This window comes from Pseudochaenichthys georgianus, unplaced genomic scaffold, assembly GCF_902827115.2.
Source record: "Pseudochaenichthys georgianus unplaced genomic scaffold, fPseGeo1.2 scaffold_787_arrow_ctg1, whole genome shotgun sequence".
In the NCBI taxonomy this organism is placed as follows: domain Eukaryota; kingdom Metazoa; phylum Chordata; class Actinopteri; order Perciformes; family Channichthyidae; genus Pseudochaenichthys; species Pseudochaenichthys georgianus.
In genome coordinates this window covers 35,001-53,812 of record NW_027263335.1, presented here as the reverse complement: position 1 = coordinate 53,812, position 18,812 = coordinate 35,001, and the positions used below count along the sequence as shown (strand labels likewise).

The 18,812-nt window shown below is 40.3% G+C and overlaps 1 protein-coding gene across 1 annotated transcript in view; it reads left to right on the top strand.

The window, feature by feature from the left end:
* LOC117444292 (protein FAM135B-like) overlaps nucleotides 1-18,812 on the top strand; it is a gene marked incomplete at its 3' end in the record, with an annotated part of 50,596 nt that overhangs the window by 4,937 nt on the left and 26,847 nt on the right. The window contains exons 2-3 of the mRNA XM_034079955.1: nucleotides 8,573-8,669; nucleotides 16,381-16,460. Of these exons, the coding sequence (XP_033935846.1) occupies nucleotides 8,593-8,669; nucleotides 16,381-16,460 (157 nt within the window). The remainder of the gene's footprint in view (nucleotides 1-8,572; nucleotides 8,670-16,380; nucleotides 16,461-18,812) is intronic.

The following is an 18,812-nucleotide window of genomic DNA, read 5'->3' as shown; positions in this document are numbered from 1 at the left end:
CCTCTCTCTCTCTCTCTCTCTCTCTCTCTCTCTCTCTCGGTGCTGTAACCCTCCATCACATCCCTGTATCTCACAGTCCTGCTTCTGTTGTTGTGCTTCGCAGAGGGAGTTAAAGTTAATGAACGGAATAATGCCTGATTAATGTCCGGCCCTATCGAGCTGTGCACACACACAGCAGCTCCACACGATGACTCTCAGCGCTACGATGACACCTACGCCTACGTATCCGGCAAGATAAACTCATTCCACATTCAGTCACTGCGAACATGCGGCCTCCCCAAATTGAGATGGGAGACGTCAGTCAGCCTTTCTGAGCTGAGCTGAGGAAGGAGGAGAGTTTAAGTGCTTCCTTAAGGCAAAGGAAGCACTGCAAAATTAAGCCCTCCAAGAAAACCAGTGTGTGTCATGAAATAGTAATAATACAGCAGGCGGCTGTTTTGTAATGATTAGCGTTTAATGAAGCGTTGTGCAGCGATGCATATCGACTGGGTTTTTGTGGGAAATAAAACTGGCTGGTTCCTGCAGGTTAACTTATCAAATGGGTCGACATGTATTGATCAATTGATTAGTTGTTTATGGCCACATGACTAGTATGTCTACATGCTAGCAGCACACGGCTCAGAATCAAGCTAATTACAGCTTGTATGGAATAGATAACAATTCCAGGTCAATTCAAAGTCGTTGAGATGTGAGTCCGTGTTGATTTGTTGCCACCTGAAGTTACCGGTTGTTTTTCTATAATGATAATAACAATAATAATAATACATTTTATTTTTAGGCGCCTTTCATGACACCCAAGGACACCGTACAATTTAAAAAAACAAACAAAAAAAAACTAAATAAATAAAATAAAAGCTAAGAGGCAACAGAACAAGATAAAAACACAAACAGGAAATCATGGATAAGGTGATTGTGTCTGACTGTCGGATGAAAGATAGATCGACAATACGTGCAGCAAAACAAACCACATTGTCGGTTAGCGTAGGTGAGAAATGTGAGCTCTACACGTACTGATAGCTACTTAAGGGATTACAGAATGTAAACACACTGAAAGGATACCGCTGAAATAATAATCTTGATAGGAACAAACATGTTTTGTCAGATTTATGTAAATGAAGCATTCATTTCATCAGCTGTTCTACCTGTTCCACTGAATAATTGCCTGTATTTTAGGATTGGTTAATTCCCAGGAACCCTCCGAGACAAGTCTTAGGAAATCATCCAGAAAGAACAGAGACGAAAGGTTAAGTGTTTTCACTTTGCTTCCAACACGGAGGAGGTCTACATTCAGTTTCAAAGCCCGGTGAAATCGGGGAATGACTGGATTGTTGAAACTGTCTAAACATAAGTCTGGTCTCAGTTCCTCCTCCGCATTAAAACATGTGGGATTTGTTTTTCTAATATTACTCTACATCTTTAGAAAGTAAGACTGAGCTCAGGGCGTCGTGCCGCAGACAGAGAGAGGAACACGTTGTTAGTCTTTCCATTGGATATATTGACAAAATGAAAGATTAACGCGTCTTTCGCATCGAAAGGAGCCAGTTGAGGTGGTTAGGATGCCACCTGGGCGCGAGGTGTTCCAGGCACGTCCAGCTGGGAGGAGACCGAGGGGTAGACCTAGGACCAGGTGGAGGGACTATATCTCTTCTCTGGCCTGGGAGCGCCTTGGGACCCCCCAGTCAGAGCTGGTTGATGAGGGGAAAGGAACGTTTGGGAACTGGAACTGCTACCCCCGCGACCCGACCACGGATAAGCGGGAGAAGATGGATGGATGGATGGATGGAAGATTAACCCCTCGTTGACCTTTGAAGACATTGTCTAATGCTGCTTGATCATCATTATCAACACAGTGTGTCCTTTGTGCGAAGATGTTAGCGGGGGTGTCTTGATCTGTGAGTCACCGATGTGATTAAGTTATTATTAGTTTGTGTGTGCTCTAGTCATACGGAAGATTATTATGATGGGAAAGAAAGCATGTTAAGTCTCCTTACTGTGTCCCCTTAATAAAGGACATGGTGTTTATTATTCAACTAAAGAAGTGAGGAGCTCCACTCTGATACATTGTGCTGCGTACTTAAGATGGACATTGTCTCCTTTGTCCTCTACACTGCTGGCATAGCAAGAGAGCTTCAGGTTGAACTGGAGATTTACTGGCCTTTCTTTCCCTACACTTGGCAGGATGCTTTTAATACATCTTATCAGCGTGAGCGAGGTCCAGGAAACTGCCAAGCTGAGAGAACACCCTTTAGACCCACCCTGTTTTGCACAAATTAAATTGTGGTGTTGGGAGGCGCGACCGGAATACATTGTTATGGTAATAAGATGCGACAAATCAAAACTGACCGTGTGATAAATCAGGACATTTAAAACATTAAATTCCAGACGGAAAAAAAACACCCTTAGCCAAAGTAAGCTAATCTAGTTCCTTACTCCAGATAACTTAATTCTGACTTGAAATGGAAGAGGCTAACTTGGCATTCAAAGAGTTAGGACTTTCTAAAACCAAGTACACCAAAGGAAAAGTGTAAGGAATCGTTTGAACGATGTGTTTATCTATTGCAAGATGCTAAAAACATGGAAGCAAGCATGACTTATTCGGCCTTTAAGGTCATCGTTAGCTTATTGTTAGTCTGGTTTGTTAAGTTACAGGTTACGATAAACCATAGTCTAGACCAGGGGGGTCAAACTCAAATACACAGTGGGCCAAAATTTAAAAATGGGTACTAGTCGAGGGCCAGACTGGTTCAATGTTTAATTTAAAACGTATGGAAATAAACGTATTGCACATATTAAACCTGGAACTAACAAAGCTTAAATGATTGCCTATAAAAACAACATGAAACATTAAATAATCAGTTGGATTAATTTCTTATGGCTCGATCTGCAGCTGTTAGCAACAACAGCTTCAACAAAACTATTTCCCTCAAAGAGAAAACCAAACATGCCCTGTTGTCGTGAGAGAGAAAGTGCAGAAGGAAGCATCCATTGAACTCAGTGTGCTGCTCTGGGATGCTAGCTCAGATACTTGGCATCTCATCTCGGGTGCAAGGTCATCAATGTTTGGGCTCAGGCTCTGAGCTGAGGAGGCGCTCAGGATGGAGGGAAGGTGTGCGTGCAATATACCGGCGGGCCAGATCTAATAGTATTTAGAAATTATCCTGCGGGCCGAAATTAAATCCACCACGGCCCTGATTTGGCCCCCGGGACTCGAGTTTGACACCTCTACCATAGCAATACATCCTTTATTAATTAATAACAGGATTTTATTTGTAGCTTATTTAGCTAGCTAGCTACAGGCCCATGTAGGAAGAATACATTTACATTTTAGACTAAAATATACCAAAACACCTAGCTAAAGCAAGTTAATCTAGTTCTCTAATCTAGATACAACCAAAAGATAACATTACAAAGAAATACAAATGCACTTTGTAGCATTACTTTTTAATGTCTTTAAGCTAATCGTTAGGTTAGACACCAGTAAGTGTTTACATTTACTGTGATGTTATACGTTTTCCTTTGTGATGGCCACAGTCAATCAAAACAATTACACTGCACCCTCACCTTCAGTCGTGTTGCTTCAGTTCAGCTGCAGTAAAACATGCTAGTGATGGGAACAGTGGCGGCGCTAGGGGGTGGCTACTTGGGCTCAAGCCCCGGATGTTTTCTGAAAAGCCCCGGATGTTTCACTTAAAAAAAAAAAAAATTTAAATAATTTTTTTTTTTAAAAACGTCTCGGGAGTAATGTGCAGTACCGGAGTCCACCAGAGAGGGAGCTACTGTGGGGCATTAGCCTGCGTACTGCGTAGCCTGCCCTGAAGAATAAGTGATCATTCCTAGTGACTGACGAGTTTTAAGCGAATAGCCTATACAGTTATGGATATTAGAAAGTTATTGTCATCGAAGCAGGCGCCACAAGCTGCAGCAGCAGAAGCAGCATCAGCAGCTGACAACAATGTCATCACCAGCAGTGAAGAAATGGATGATGTTTCAGGTTTGTTAATCTAATGGTGATATCTGCACTGAGTAAGAAGTGAAAAAGAGTGATGTAACGTTAATGTTACAGCTAGTACACATGGAGTAACCACACTAAGTATACCCTTGTATGTTAGTATGTATACAGAACATGACTAAAAATTATCCTAAGATGTAACGTTAACCCTTCATACCTCAGTCTACTTTTAAGACACTAAACAACGTATTCCATTTTGTATTTTGTGTTCGCGCGTGGAATTATACCGGCTCTCGTTTCAGTACACATAACAACAGAACTGACAGGCAACCCTCTGAATCAGACTCCGATTGGCTGTGACTGCATCCACTCAGTGCCCACTGAGTGTCCGATTCAGAAACGTGACTCTTACACTCTTTACATCACAAACAAAGATGGTGGATGAGAATAGATCTATAAAACGATAAGCAATGCACCAGAATCAAGGTGAGACTATCCGCATCCTTTAAAACTCTACGCACATTCGTTTAATAAGTAAATGACTATTTGAGTGAGTTAAGGCATTAGTTTGCTTCATTAAAGGGTGTTAATGAGTGTTCTCCAGTGCCTTTTGTCCGCTTTAAGGTGTTATTAAGGTAGGGTTAATGTTGCTCTCAAAGTGCACCAGATTGATGCTTTCAACTTCAATATTTAAAAAAAAAAATTCCCGGGGGAGCATGCCCCCGGACCCCCGAGAGGAGGCGACGACCCCCCTAAAGGATGTTCGGTCCACCCCCCACTTATAAAAAATAGCACTGTACCCCTGCACCCCTCCCCAACCCAAAGACTCCTGGGCTAAGCCCCGGATCTCCTACAATCGTAAATCCGCCTCTGGATGGGAATTACGGCTCTTTGAAGGGAGCCGGATCTTATGGCTTCGTTCCTTTCCGAGAGCCGTTCAAAGGAGCCGGTTTTAAAAAATGTAATAGGTTTATCTGAAAATAAAACCCTCTCTCTTTTCCTCCGTACCCAAATCTCTAAAAACGGGGGAACAACGGAGCTGATCCAGATTTGCGTCCGACATGACGTAACATCTGAAATGTGGACCCACGGGCCAATCAGAAACGTTGCTATCAGAAACAATGCCCGACTGTTTTGGACGTAATATGGTCGGTGTTTACATTAGCATCGCTAACAATCAGAGCTAACCTGTACTGGAGCTAACTTTTTTAAAGCTTTATACTCCAAATCATCACTTTAGAAACAGGAAGTGAAATAGAGGGATATGAGGCATGGCTAGAATGGGTGATCTGTTTGGTATTTTGAGCAAAACACTTCATAGACATGTTTTTAATATATTTTATATATCTGAGAGCTATGCTATTGCCTAAAGATAGCATGATAGGTCCACTTTAAACAACTCCTGTGGCCTGTTGCCTTACTGCTTTGTCACTGACACTTTGCATCAGTCCTTTAACCAGGTTCTCTTTCAAATGGAGTCTGCTGAAAACATTAACAAGTCAGTGTTATCAACAATTGAATTGAGCTCTTGCTTAATTAGCTAACTAGCTACAGGCCTCAGTAGGAAGACTGATGGTACTCACAGGATATATGAAAGCTGGAGCCAACTGTAATTGGCAGTAACTTTTCCATTTTAGTGCAAGCCAATTAACTTCACACAAAGTGTGTGAGCCCTGGTGAAATAAAACCGTCCTGTTGACATACTTCTTCACTCCTTAAAGGAAAGTGGACTGAAACAGGGTTATGCTTTTAAGCTAGCTCGAGGAATGATCGTAATGCACACATGGTGGCCCAATTATTTCCCAGCAACAATACAGGTGCATCTATCTGAGTCTCAACTTACAGGAACAAAGCCCTTAAAACACACATGCAAGGATCATGTGACATTGAGGGGTCATTTGAGACTCTTCACTGTGAGCAGTTAAAATGTTTCATCTCCTTTTGGTGGAAAGTCCGTTTTTACTGCATTCCAGCTTCTTCCTGTATGACCTAATGGTTTGAGTGAATTACAAATTGGGTTCTTGCTCGTATGTGTTTTTATTGGTTGAGCTTCAATCACTGCTAATGGAAAACACTGTTTACATGAATTGAATTGAACATCAGCGAGCCTCGGATATATTGACCGCAGGTTCTTTTAGACCAATTATTTGTCAATGATCTGATGCATTTACGCTATTTTTGTTTTTGCCTGCAATTTTCTCAATGAGCTGTTGCAATTACCATTTTAACATGAGCCTGTCTTTTTAAGTTTAAATGGTAATTTTAGTCAATGCTCAATAAACACTGAGCTGAATACCTAATCAGTTCAACCATCCCAACAAATATTCTCTTAGTGCTATTTATCAATCTAGATTTGTTTAATGTGAGTCTGAGATACCGTTCAGAGTTCCCGTTAGAATATTGTTTCGCCGGTCAACGTGTCCGTTAAAGTTGAAATCTTCCGGACAAAATGAGAAAAGTGCCGGTCAAAGGTCTTCTTTGTTATTTATTGAGCTTTAAAACAAATTGAAATGATTCGATATCAAACAAACTAATAATAGATTAACTACATTATTCAAAAGTGTACAGTAATTTATAATAACACGGGAATAATACACGGAGCGCTCTCTCCCTCTCTTTACAGCCCGTCAGTATCATGCAGCTCGCGGATCAGTAATGAGTGACCCGACAGTAAAACTAAACTTATCTATAACTAGTTTAGGTAGTTTGAGAGGTCATTAAAATAGCTACGCGTGTGTTATTCTAACCTGAAGTGTGTGTTTTGTTCCGCTCACCGCTGCAGAGCTGCGTGTCGACTCGTCAGCAGCAGCTGATCTCTCTCTCCCGCCAGATTAGACTTTACTCGCGTTTATGTCCATATCGATCAGATCCAGCTAGTTCTAGCTAATGATATGACTACCTGCTTATTAAAAGACACCTACACAATAAGCGTCGCTATGCAACCGGGCGAGGCCATAAAGTATAGCGCAGCATTATGCATTTGTTCCACCGGAACCCCGAGGCATTACCAACAGATCAACGCACAATCAACCCATCCAGGACATCTCTTTCTCCACATTAAGTGTTAGACTTTAGAGTTGACTATTCTTGTCTGTCACATACTCTTTTGTCTGTCACATAAGTGGCACAAGTTGCGCAACTGATGTGGTATTTCACTAAACGGAAATTATTTTTGAACGGACACTTTGACCAGAGAGATTTAGATTTGCCGGTCTTCAGCATATTTTACCGGTCGTAGTCCGGTAATTACCGGCTAACGGGAACTCTGATACCGTTGGATTATCTTGAGTAACCAGTTCATGAGTTATCGAAAGATACATCACTGTTAAATGTGTTTTAATGTGTTTTGTTTGCGCTTTGAGCACCACAAACTTAAAACCATATTTCTCTGTTATATTCTGGATTGATAAATAGTGAGAGAAACACTTTGATTTGCCGCTTTAAGGGCACAAGGGCAATGGATGTGTACATTTGAGCTGTTATCTTCGTGTTTTAGTCTTGGTACACCTATAATAGTTCTGTATGATCACAAAATAGGTTTTGGGTTACACTCAACAAAAAACCTGCATAAAGTTTAAACAGATGGACGAAATCGTTGCTTCAAAAACTGCTAAATGATGAACCATCCAGATCTCTCAGGTCTTCAGGGACTGGTCAGCTTTCTGTCCCCAGAGTCAGAACTAAACATGGAGAAGCAGCGTTCAGTTATTATGCTCCAAGTATCTGGAACAAGCTCCCAGAAACCTGCAGGTCCGCTGCAACTCTGACTACTTTCAAATCCAGACTGAAGACTTTTCTTTTTGCCGCTGCTTTTAATTGAACTATTCACATCTTAAACTGCACTGTACCTTTTATCCATGTATTTTTTCTTTTTATGTTTCTTTTATTATCTTTTCTTTTTAATGACTGATTTTAAATGCCTTTGTCTGAATGTCTTTCGTTTTTTGTAAAGCACTTTGAATTGCCTTGTGTTGAAAGGTGCTATATAAATAAACTTGCCTTGCCTTGCCTTGCCTTGCCTTGCCTTGCCTTGCCTTGCCTTGCCTTGCCTTGCCTTGCCTTGCTTACAAATCATTTTTCTTGGGTACAACATGTCCTGCAAATTGTGTCTGCCATTTCAAACCTACATTGAGAAAACATTCAAATCAAACAAGATAGGAAGACCTTTGTTTCTTTAGAAATTCATAAGGTACAAAGCTTCTAGAAAATCAAAAGCAGACCTAATATTTAACTCAGAACGACTGAAAGACAGAGAAAGCTTGAGGATACTTCAGGCCTTTGAATGAAAACAATGTACCGAAGGCCGAACATTTACAACGGAGGCTGAACTTAAATCCCCTCAAATCTTATTTGGACATGCAACAAAGAGAGGTTTACCTCTAAAATAATGAAATGATAAGGTTCCGATTATTTCTCCAACATTTATTTGAGCGGTGACCGTGATTTCAAAAAAGAATATGTGTGTCTTGTACCGTTCTTTCTGCACACTGGACTGAATGAGTCATATCACCTCAGCAAACAGACAATACTAGTTTGAGCTTATTTTAGAAATGTTATCTTTCACCGTGGATTCTGCTTATTGTACGTCTTACTGACTGTGTGTCTTCTCCTTCTCTTTGACAGGTGATGAGTGGGATGATATCATGTCTGAAGTACAGGGAACACTGGAGTTTTCTGTGGAGTTGCACAAGTTTCACAATGTGGATCTCTTTCAACGCGGGTAAGCAGAAAGCACACTTCCAGAGTCATGAAATTTGTTTATATTTCCTGACTTCACAACCTCGCAACTCAGCAGATTCACAGAGCGTATTAACGACGTTGAATGCTGACAAAGGATACAACGAGTTTTATTGGTTTGACTTTTTCTCTTCAAAAAAACATGTTTGCAAAAAACTGAACTTAAAGGTCCCCTATTATGCTGTTTTTCATCAATATATCACAGGTCTCAGATATATACAGAGCTCTGATTGGCTGAAACACCAAACATATCATTGCAGCATTACCCATAATCCCCTCTGTTTCAGCCCTGTTTCCAAAGTGCTGATTCTCTGTCTGTTACTTTAGATGAAAATAAGGAGCCCCTCCCCACGCCCCTCTGAGAGAGATTTGGTTACAAAGAACTCAATGGAGCTCTAGAGGAGATTCAGGTGATAAGGGGGGGGGGGTTACCTTGGTTGCTGATTGGCTAATGGCTACACAAGACAACACATCGTTATGACATCATAAAGTGGCCAAAATCTGATCAGCTCATTTCAGACAGGTTTTTATAGAAATGGATCAAAAAGAGAGAAAATCTTTGTTCCTGAAACTTTCAGAGTCTCTTTCCACAGAGGGGACACATGTTGATGTAGAAGAGACATGAAGAAGAGGGGACACATGTTGATGTAGAAGAGACCATGAAGAAGAGGGGGACACATGTTGATGTAGAAGAGACATGAAGAAGAGGGGACACGTGTTGATGTAGAAGAGACATGAAGAAGAGGGGACACATGTTGATGTAGAGGAGACATGAAGAAGAGGGGACACATGTTGATGTAGAAGAGACATGGAGAAGAGGGGACACATGTTTGATGTAGAGGAGACATGAAGAAGAGGGGACACATGTTGATGTAGAAGAGACATGAAGAAGAGGGGACACGTGTTGATGTAGAAGAGACATGAAGAAGAGGGGACACATGTTGATGTAGAGGAGACATGAAGAAGAGGGGACACATGTTGATGTAGAAGAGACATGAAGAAGAGGGGACACATGTTGATGTAGAAGAGACATGAAGAAGAGGGGACACATGTTGATGTAGAGGAGACATGAAGAAGAGGGGACACATGTTGATGTAGAAGAGACATGAAGAAGAGGGGACACATGTTGATGTAGAAGAGACATGAAGAAGAGGGGACACATGTGATGTAGAAGAGACATGAAGAAGAAGAGGGGACACATGTTGATGTAGAAGAGACATGAAGAAGAGGGACACATGTTGATGTAGAAGAGACATGAAGAAGAGGGGACACATGTTGATGTAGAAGAGACATGAAGAAGAGGGGACACATGTTGATGTAGAAGAGACGTGGAAAAGTGGATTTTTGCATAATAGGTGACCTTTAAATTAATGATACCTTAAGTCGCTCAGTTCAGCGGTTTTGAAACCGACTATAGGCTACAAAGCAGAACATGACTTTTGCTCCATCTGCTATAACTGGAGGTCATCCTAAAGAGTGCATACTAAAGAGGACATGACACTTCTTGATGATGAAGCCACAGTGTAATGTATCAGGTAAGTGATGAACCAGTAAACTGGCGAACTCCATTGCACAAAAAATAAATTAATATCTCGTTCATATGACCTGGATGTTCTCCAGCATGCTGGAAAAGTACCCATAATCCCCTGAAATGTATGTCAGGACGAGGTCTAATGAAAAGGCAGCTTAAAAAGCAGCATGGGCTGTCAACCAATCAGAAAACAGATTAACCTTCTTACCCTAAAAGGCAAAATCCAGTGTCAAATTTGAGTTAAGACCAGTATCAGACTATTTCCATGCTTTACCATATAAAGTATTACACCAAATAAATGTATGATTTTTGTGAAAATAGCATGTGCAATTTGCAGTAACTATCAAATGGCTAGCTTAGCTAAAAATGCACCTTCCCTCAGAAACCCACTCGTTGATTTTCCCCTATCAAATTGATTGTTATTATCAATGTGTACGAAGTCTTGGCAATCCAGTTTGTTGTTGAACTTTTTTTACTACACGGCAGCAGCTGGTAAAACAAAATGGAGTTAAAACACGAGCTAAAGTGAAATGGCTAACTAGCTAGCATGTTTTAATAGCTTCTCTCTTTGGTTTTGAATATAGCGAAGTTTGTGCGATGTTACTATATAAAGCTCCCTTTTAATCACATATAATAATAATAATAATAACTTAAATGTATACAGTGCCTTTCAGGGGGCCCTCGGTCGCATTACAGAAACAAACAGGTGTGAAAAACCACCCCGAAAAACCTATATATATATACATATGTACTGAATTGTACCTGTAACTGTTATGTTCGTTTTAATAAGAATATCAATACAAGATGGCGGTCATTCAACCCCTAACTATAGATAATACTAAATATATTGTTATTTGCTTGACTGTGTTTTTGTCACACATCCTGCGTCACACTTTACAGCTTTTAAAAAAAGAATGTAGCTAGGTTAAAATAAGAACTAGTGTAAATAAAAGAGCCAAATCCAAGTTACTTTTCCAGTGGAGTTGTTATGATATTTTATGACGTTGAATACGCAGCATGTTTTTGCTGCTGATGTGTCTGCAGGAAGATTAAAATCTTGCATCTGGCCGGCTGAAACGCCAGCTCAATGATCCCCCCTTTCCAAACGGGGAGGTCTGAACTCGAAAGCTTTATCACGGTAATCCCTTCAGCTCAGCACACTAATATGTTTGTGATGACGGTTACCAAGTTCAGAAAGCAGCAGAGATCGGATGTGGAAAAAAGTTCATATCCAAAGATGAAGCACTGTGGAAAAATACGTTTTGTTTGGGACTCGCTCCACAGAAATGTAATTACTGAAATCAATAAAAAGCTCTCCATCGCACTGGGGAACCATCCAGCTGAAGGGCCCGGTTGTACACTGATTAAATTACAAAACTGATTAAATCTGCATTTAATTTAAAGGAAGACGATAAGCATGAGACTTTTACACCGGAGACGGCTTTGGATATTGTAACTACGCAAGGAATACAACTTGAAGTGGTTACCTGTTACAAATATCTGGCTTGATGACTGTCTCACTTTTAAACTTCATGTAAATAACCTGCTTAGAAAGCTTAGGGTTCGGCTAGGGTTCTTCTACAGGAACAAGTCCTGTTTCTCGCTTGAGGCCAGGAAAAGGCTCTGTGACCTTTGACCTGTGCTGGACTATGGGGATCTGATGTATATGAATGCACAGGTGCCAATTACCTGAGCAAGTTAGATGCTGCGTATCACAGCGCACTGAGATTTTTGACAAACTGTAAAGCACTTACGCATCACTGTACCCTGTATGCCAAGGCGGTTCTGCCATCACTTACGGAGCGTCCACACTACAGCTTCAAAAAAAGCTTGGAGCTGGGCGTGTCTGGAGCTTGGGGATTTTATTCAAGCAACACAACCAACAACCAATCACATGAATCTCCCGCCCCCGACATACAGAGCAAAAAACCCCGGGGATTTTATGGGAGCAATATATATTTATATATATATATATATATAAACTCCCCAAACAGGCGAAAACCTACCAGTTTCCCGCACTGTCTCTGCCACCTCCCTCCATGCCTGGTTCCTCCGGTTTGTGTCCCGGTAGGTGAAGAGGGTCTGGTGACAAAACCGGGTGATTTGCTACGGCGATAGTTAGTTTCTCCTCCGACTTTTTTTGAAATATAGAAATGAACGGCGGGATATCTCTCCCAGCTTAGACGCGGTTTGATTGGCTACGGCTTCAGCTGTCATATTTTGGGAAACGGGATTTGATTGGCTGGCGCTGGCTACTCCGGCGTCTCCGGCGGAGACGGACCGCTCTGCTACCCACAATTCAGTTCGGGAAAAGCGAGGCTACGTGACGTCACCCCATTGAAAGTGAATGGGCAGATTGGAGTTTTCGACGCTGTCGACGCTGTAGTGTAGACGGTCCATTACTGTACGGAGGCTCAGTCACTGGTACTTTTTCATTTACAAAGCCATGTTGGATAAACTACCATCTTATATCTGCTCCCTGATCTCTCTGCGAATTGAAAGTACTTACTGCCTGAGATCGCATGCTGTGGTTTTATTAAATGTGCCAAGTGCTAGGACTGTCTGAGGGGAGAAAGCTTTTAGATGTGCAGCTCCACTAACATGGAACAGTCTGCAAAAAGAATAGAACATTACCAAGCTGGTACCACGACATGTTTTTAAAGCTCGGTTGGATGCTACTCAATCAGATGCTGTGGGTACCTGTACATGTGGTTAGATATGTAAACTGTAATCCCTGTACATGTTGCTGTATGATGTCCTTTTTTTGTTCTGTTGTTCATGTTGTTATGTCTTCTTGTGGAACCTACTGCTGCAGGTCTCCCTTGAAAAAGAGATCATTGATCTCAATGGGATTTTAACTGGATAAATAAAGGTTTTGAATTGAATTGAATTTCGCTCTCACAGTTGGAGGCAAAGTATAATTACTTCAGAACCCAGCTGCCTTTTCTTAATGTAGTAGAAGATCGCCTCGGCCAAGGAGGTTATGTTTTTATTTAGACTTTTTGTTGGTTTCTAGCAAATGTATTGAAACTATAATTGCCAAATTCTCAAGACTGCTGGTGGAAGGATGAAGCATGGGCCGAGGAAATACACATTGAATTATGGAGTGGATCCAAATCACTCCAATTTCAACAACAGATACTATTTAAGTAAATAATAGTGTAGCTAATTTAAAATGTACTATTAAGCATGTACAATTCCCAGAGAGGGCACAAGTACACACATCCTTTACTCCAGTAAGTACAGTAAAAATACTCTGGTGAAAGTAGAAGTACTGACTAAACTTCTTTACTCAAGTAAAAGTAAAGAGGCTTTGAAGTGTACTTCAGTAAAAAGTACCCATAGCTAGCAGCTGCTTTAAAGAGTACCTGACCTCCCTTTATATCAATAGAACAATAATGTCATTGTTAGCTAATGAATGTTTCCATGGTGACCAACGGCAACATGACAACGTTTCCATTGGTCCCTCTTCTTTAGAGAAGACCAGGAAGTGATGGATACACGGATCGTGTTCCAACCAATAGGCACGTGATGACTCTAAAGAATAATGACCACGCCACCAAACACACATTCAGACTAAAGGAACGAACCTGTTCCATAAACATTCGATGTAACAGCGAGAGGAATAGTCTCTGACCAGTTACCCGGTTGACCTTTTTCATTTCATAAACATCCCGTTGTGTATTCATCAACCTTCCGAAACCTTTCCGTGCTCTTCTCTGTCGAGCCTCAGCCGTTAGCAGCGCTGAGGTGATGAGTGTGTTCACATTCACCCTCAGATCGCCTCAGGTCTGGGATGCCATGTTGAAAATCATTTTTCTACGTCGGCTATCTGTTTATTCTTGTATTTAATCTAAGTATTTTTTTAAACAGTAATCACCACATTTACTGTATCAATACATTCTCATCTTATCTTTAGGTGTTTGGCAGTAGGATGCTTATCTCATAGCATGTAAAGTATACTTAACAGATTTTACATATACTGTAGGTACATTAGTAGGCTATGTATTGTTCATTATTAATAACCCTGCAGGTTGAACTTAAATCATTTAGTTGAGCTTGTACATTGATGACTGCTAATGTGTAACCTGTTAAACCCCAAGGTCCCCGTCGGCGGGGACCCTGTTTTTTTTTTTCACGACACTGTGTCTCAGGGGATCTTAATATTTAATAACCTATTAATGTGTTATACCAGATTAACGGGAATAATCTCAGCTAACTGACGATACAAACCATTTTTACCAAAACAAAACACAAGTCTCATAAGAAGCATCTAAATGACCCCTTAGCGAAAAATGCTAACGGACATTGGCACAGAACTCAAGATAAAAGTACCCTTATTACTTATCGTAGCTGCACATACAAGATATCCGATTAAAGCTGAGGTTCCACAGATTATTTAGGTATATATATCATCACTGAGTGATCCGGACTCGCGACAGGGGAACCAAATACAGACATCACAACACGTACCTTTACGGAGCTTCTAGGGAGATCGTCTCACCATAGCTGTCAATCTGATCAAAAGACGTGTTCAATGGCATTAACACGAGAAAAAACGCGGCTGAATCGGTTAATCCATAGGTTTTTAACGTCTCTGTATAAAAAAATGATTTAATTTATAATCCATAATTCCATTTTTATGTAAAAATCGGAGAGCAAATGTTAGCTGCTAATGGTAGCCACCAGAGTGGCTGCTGCTTCCGGTCTAGGCTATGCGGCAGTCTAACTCACACACATTACCAAATAAGGACTATGTGGGAGTTCCCCTCGATTCCATTGGCTCTGACGGTCAGAAAGAGATGTCACATGTCAAAATCCAGCAAGGGGGGCCAGAGATAAGGAAAATCCACCCAAATGGCCCCAGAAGAGGTTTTTTTTTGCTAAACCTCTCTAAAAAGGTCAAATGTCACTTGTTTTGCATAAATCTTGATACAGGGTACTTATTATATGTTATACTTTGGATTCCTAAAGCTTTTAGTCTACTAACCCATCATCCAAGGTTAGTTTTCACTATAAGTACAAAATATGTTTTGGACGGACACTATAATTTACAGTTTTTTACCATGTTCAATCTGAATTTTCTTTAAAATAAGAAACATCTATATTGATTCTGACTTTTCTACATCCAACTCACAGGTTTATCATTACTTTGAGAAAAAAGATTATTAATTTAACCCTTTTAGAAGATATGGTCATTTGTTCTGGGAATGTCATTTTCGAGCCTGAAACCTGAAAAACAGGCTCGGGGTTGTTGACTTATTGTCAGAGTCAAAAGGACTACTGAGATAAAAGCTTAAATGCTACACTTGTCAACATGTGAACTGGAAACATGTCTTCTTCCTTTATATACCAACACCTTTTCTAGACAACAAATACGTTTACAAAGCATGTGTCCTGTTGCAAAACTGCATGCACCACTTTAAATGTTTAACAAGAAAAGCTTATCTGAAACACAGTAAGTAAAGGTTGTGAAGTCAGTATATGTCAGTAGCTCAGTCGGCATTCAATATCATTAGTTTGAATCTTAAGTAAGTAAAACAAATTGTGATTTGGATCTGCTGCTAAATGTTATGGCTTCTTCCTTGGCCGGTGCTACAACCTTCCACCAAGTTTCCTAACAATTGAAACTTGGTGGACTCGTTCAAAATCAAGAAAAACTTCACAATAGCAATAAGTATAAATAGTCAATTGGATGTGGCTTTTTGTTGAAGACACTATGGCAGTGTTTCTCAAACTTTTTCATAACAAGGACCACTTAACCAATAAAAAAACACTCGCGGACCACCTAACTCCACAAATATCCAAAAACACATCGTTTTTTAAAAATCGCTTGAAAATGGTACAAGCAAGTGGCAACATGTGTGATGAAGGTGTTGCGCTGGGCTATATCATGCAATCGAAAGTGAAACTTAAGCTCGCTCCATTGCGGAGATATTCCGGCGAGAGTGCGGAAAACTTAAATAAATAAATGTATTTCAAATGTGAAATGTTACCAATATACTCACGGACCACTAGGGGGCGCTCACGGACCACCAGTGGTCCAACAGTTTGTTATTTGTATGTTTTCTTGACACCCCCAGGCTGTTTGGAAGGACATCAGTCTGAACATTTGTACAGTACCGTTTTAAATTCACTAACATGTCCATATGTTCTCCCTCAGGTTCTACCAGATACGAGCAGGACTGAAGGTCTCACCTCGAGTGCCCCACAGGTTGATCGCAACAACGCAAGACAATACAGGTACTGTGAGGACGAGGAATAATATATTTAGACAATCGATAACAGCTGTTCAAATACATTTACATACAATTAATCAACATAAAATACGTCCTAACTGGTGATTTTCTGAAGCTATGTGTCAATAAAACGACTGTTGCTGCGAACAAGTTTCTAAAGGGGACTACTAAAGTTCATCATGGCAAACATTTAGCTTAGCGCTGGTGACGGGAAGTCACGTGACCGGGATGCAGTTTATTATATAAATCAAATGAATGCTTTCCATCAGACAGTAGATTTATGAAGTATTAACCATGACTTTCCATCAGTTAAATATGAAATAAATGACACCCTGCACCTCCAATAGTGATTGATTGATGCAACCTGATCTCACCAGAATTCGTGACTCCACCACAATGCGTGGTGGAGTCACGAATTTTGTTACATTTGCGTGTCGGCACCACGCAAACAACCCCAATGTAAAGTGAATGAGGCTCCTTTGTCGTGGTGCACACACGCATTTCTACAACGTGCATTGTGTGTAATGCAACTGTGATTTTTATTAAATTAGTTAGTTTTTAAGGAAGGCCAGAGCTTCAGCTGTGTCAAATAGATTGTTCCCTTCAGTTAACGTTATTTAAAAGATAATGATCATGTCCCCTGTATTGTATTACGAGCGTCCATTCCCATTGGATAACGGAGAATTTTACACCCGGAAGTAAGTAGCCTATTCTCCTTACTGTCGATTGGTTTTACAGTGATATCTGCACTACTCATCGACTAAAAAACACCAAATTGTCCTTGTTAATTACACAACATTGATTGGTTTGAATTGTGTACAATGCTTTTGTATTTTCCCCCTTCGATTCGGAGAAACAAATATATTTTCGGAGTTTTTGGACGGCAGAAGACACTACACTACCCAGAATCCTCAGCTATCGTTTGGGACTACACCATGTGCTTAGCTTGACAAACCCCGTGATCAGTCCTCAACCTCTGTGATTGGATGCGCGACGTTTACACAGAGCGTCCAAAAGGACTTTGAAATGGAATGAAACCCATCGACGGCACACTATTCAAAACAGGAATCGAACGTGTCCTACCCCCCTCCCCCCCTTAGGTCACAGGCTCCTCCAACAGTGCTACGCAATAAAACAGATACACAGAAAAAATAGTGAAATAGTGCAATAAGAGTCTATATACAAGTGATTGGAATATGATATATTAGATAAATAATTTCTAAGTAGCAGCCAGATGAATGTTATTTCTAAGTTCAGGTGTTTAATAGTCTTCTGGCCTGTGGGATGAAGCTGTCTCTGTCTCTGGTGGTTTTAGTCCGAATGCTGCGGTACCGCCTGCCAGACTGCAGCAGACAGAACCGTTTGTGGCTGGGGTGATGGGGTCTTTTATAATCCTGAGGGCTTTCTTTAAGGTTAACCTGGTATTTTTAATCCACTACATTTATTTTAGTTACTTTACAGATTTGGATTAATGATGTGAAATATAAACAACCCTTAAATCAGACTTTAGTTACACCTGAATGAAATTCAGTGAAGGTGATTGTCAAGTGCCAACAATCAGGCGAGATATTTGATAGTTGGTGCTTGAGAAGACTAAATATTTATCTGCAGATCCGTTTAAAGCATGTTCATTACTCGTTATTCTCTAATAGTTCATTAAAGACTGTATATAATTGCTATTTTGCACATCCCTTTCAAGATTTCAAGATTTTCTAAGGTTTATTGACATATCATACACAACAGTGTAGTTATGCAATGAATGAACAACTTGGGTCACAGGTTCATCAACAGTGCATTACAAGACATCTTTCAATGTGTGTATACTTCCACCATTACACTGTCGTATTCTGCACATTTCTTTAAATAAAGCCTTATTAGTTAGCACATCCTCCTATCAGGCACTAAACTGTTTTACTCTAGATATCATTTGAGTATCTTCTTGATATTTTCTATTCTATATTTATATAATTGACCTTCTACTTTCCCACTATTTTGTATGTACTCTTAATATTTGAATGTTTTCATAAAATATAACACATTCAAAAGTGCGTTACAAAAATGAAAGACATTAAGAAAAAGGCATTTTAAACAGTCATTAAAAAGCAACACAATCTTCCTGCATTGCAATTACTCTAAACGTGTAATAACGTGCTTTAACCAGTAGGTGGTTTGGGTTAAAAGGCTGTCAAGTTTACAGTGTTAACACAATAAAATATACTGCTGTTTCCGGTTTAGTTTACGACGAATATTATTTTGTTATTGTTTTGATATTTGTAACACAAAAGCGATGGAAAAAACCCATAGCAACCAAAAAAAGATGGTCTTAACATGACCCAGTCGTCTAGTAGTTAATAAA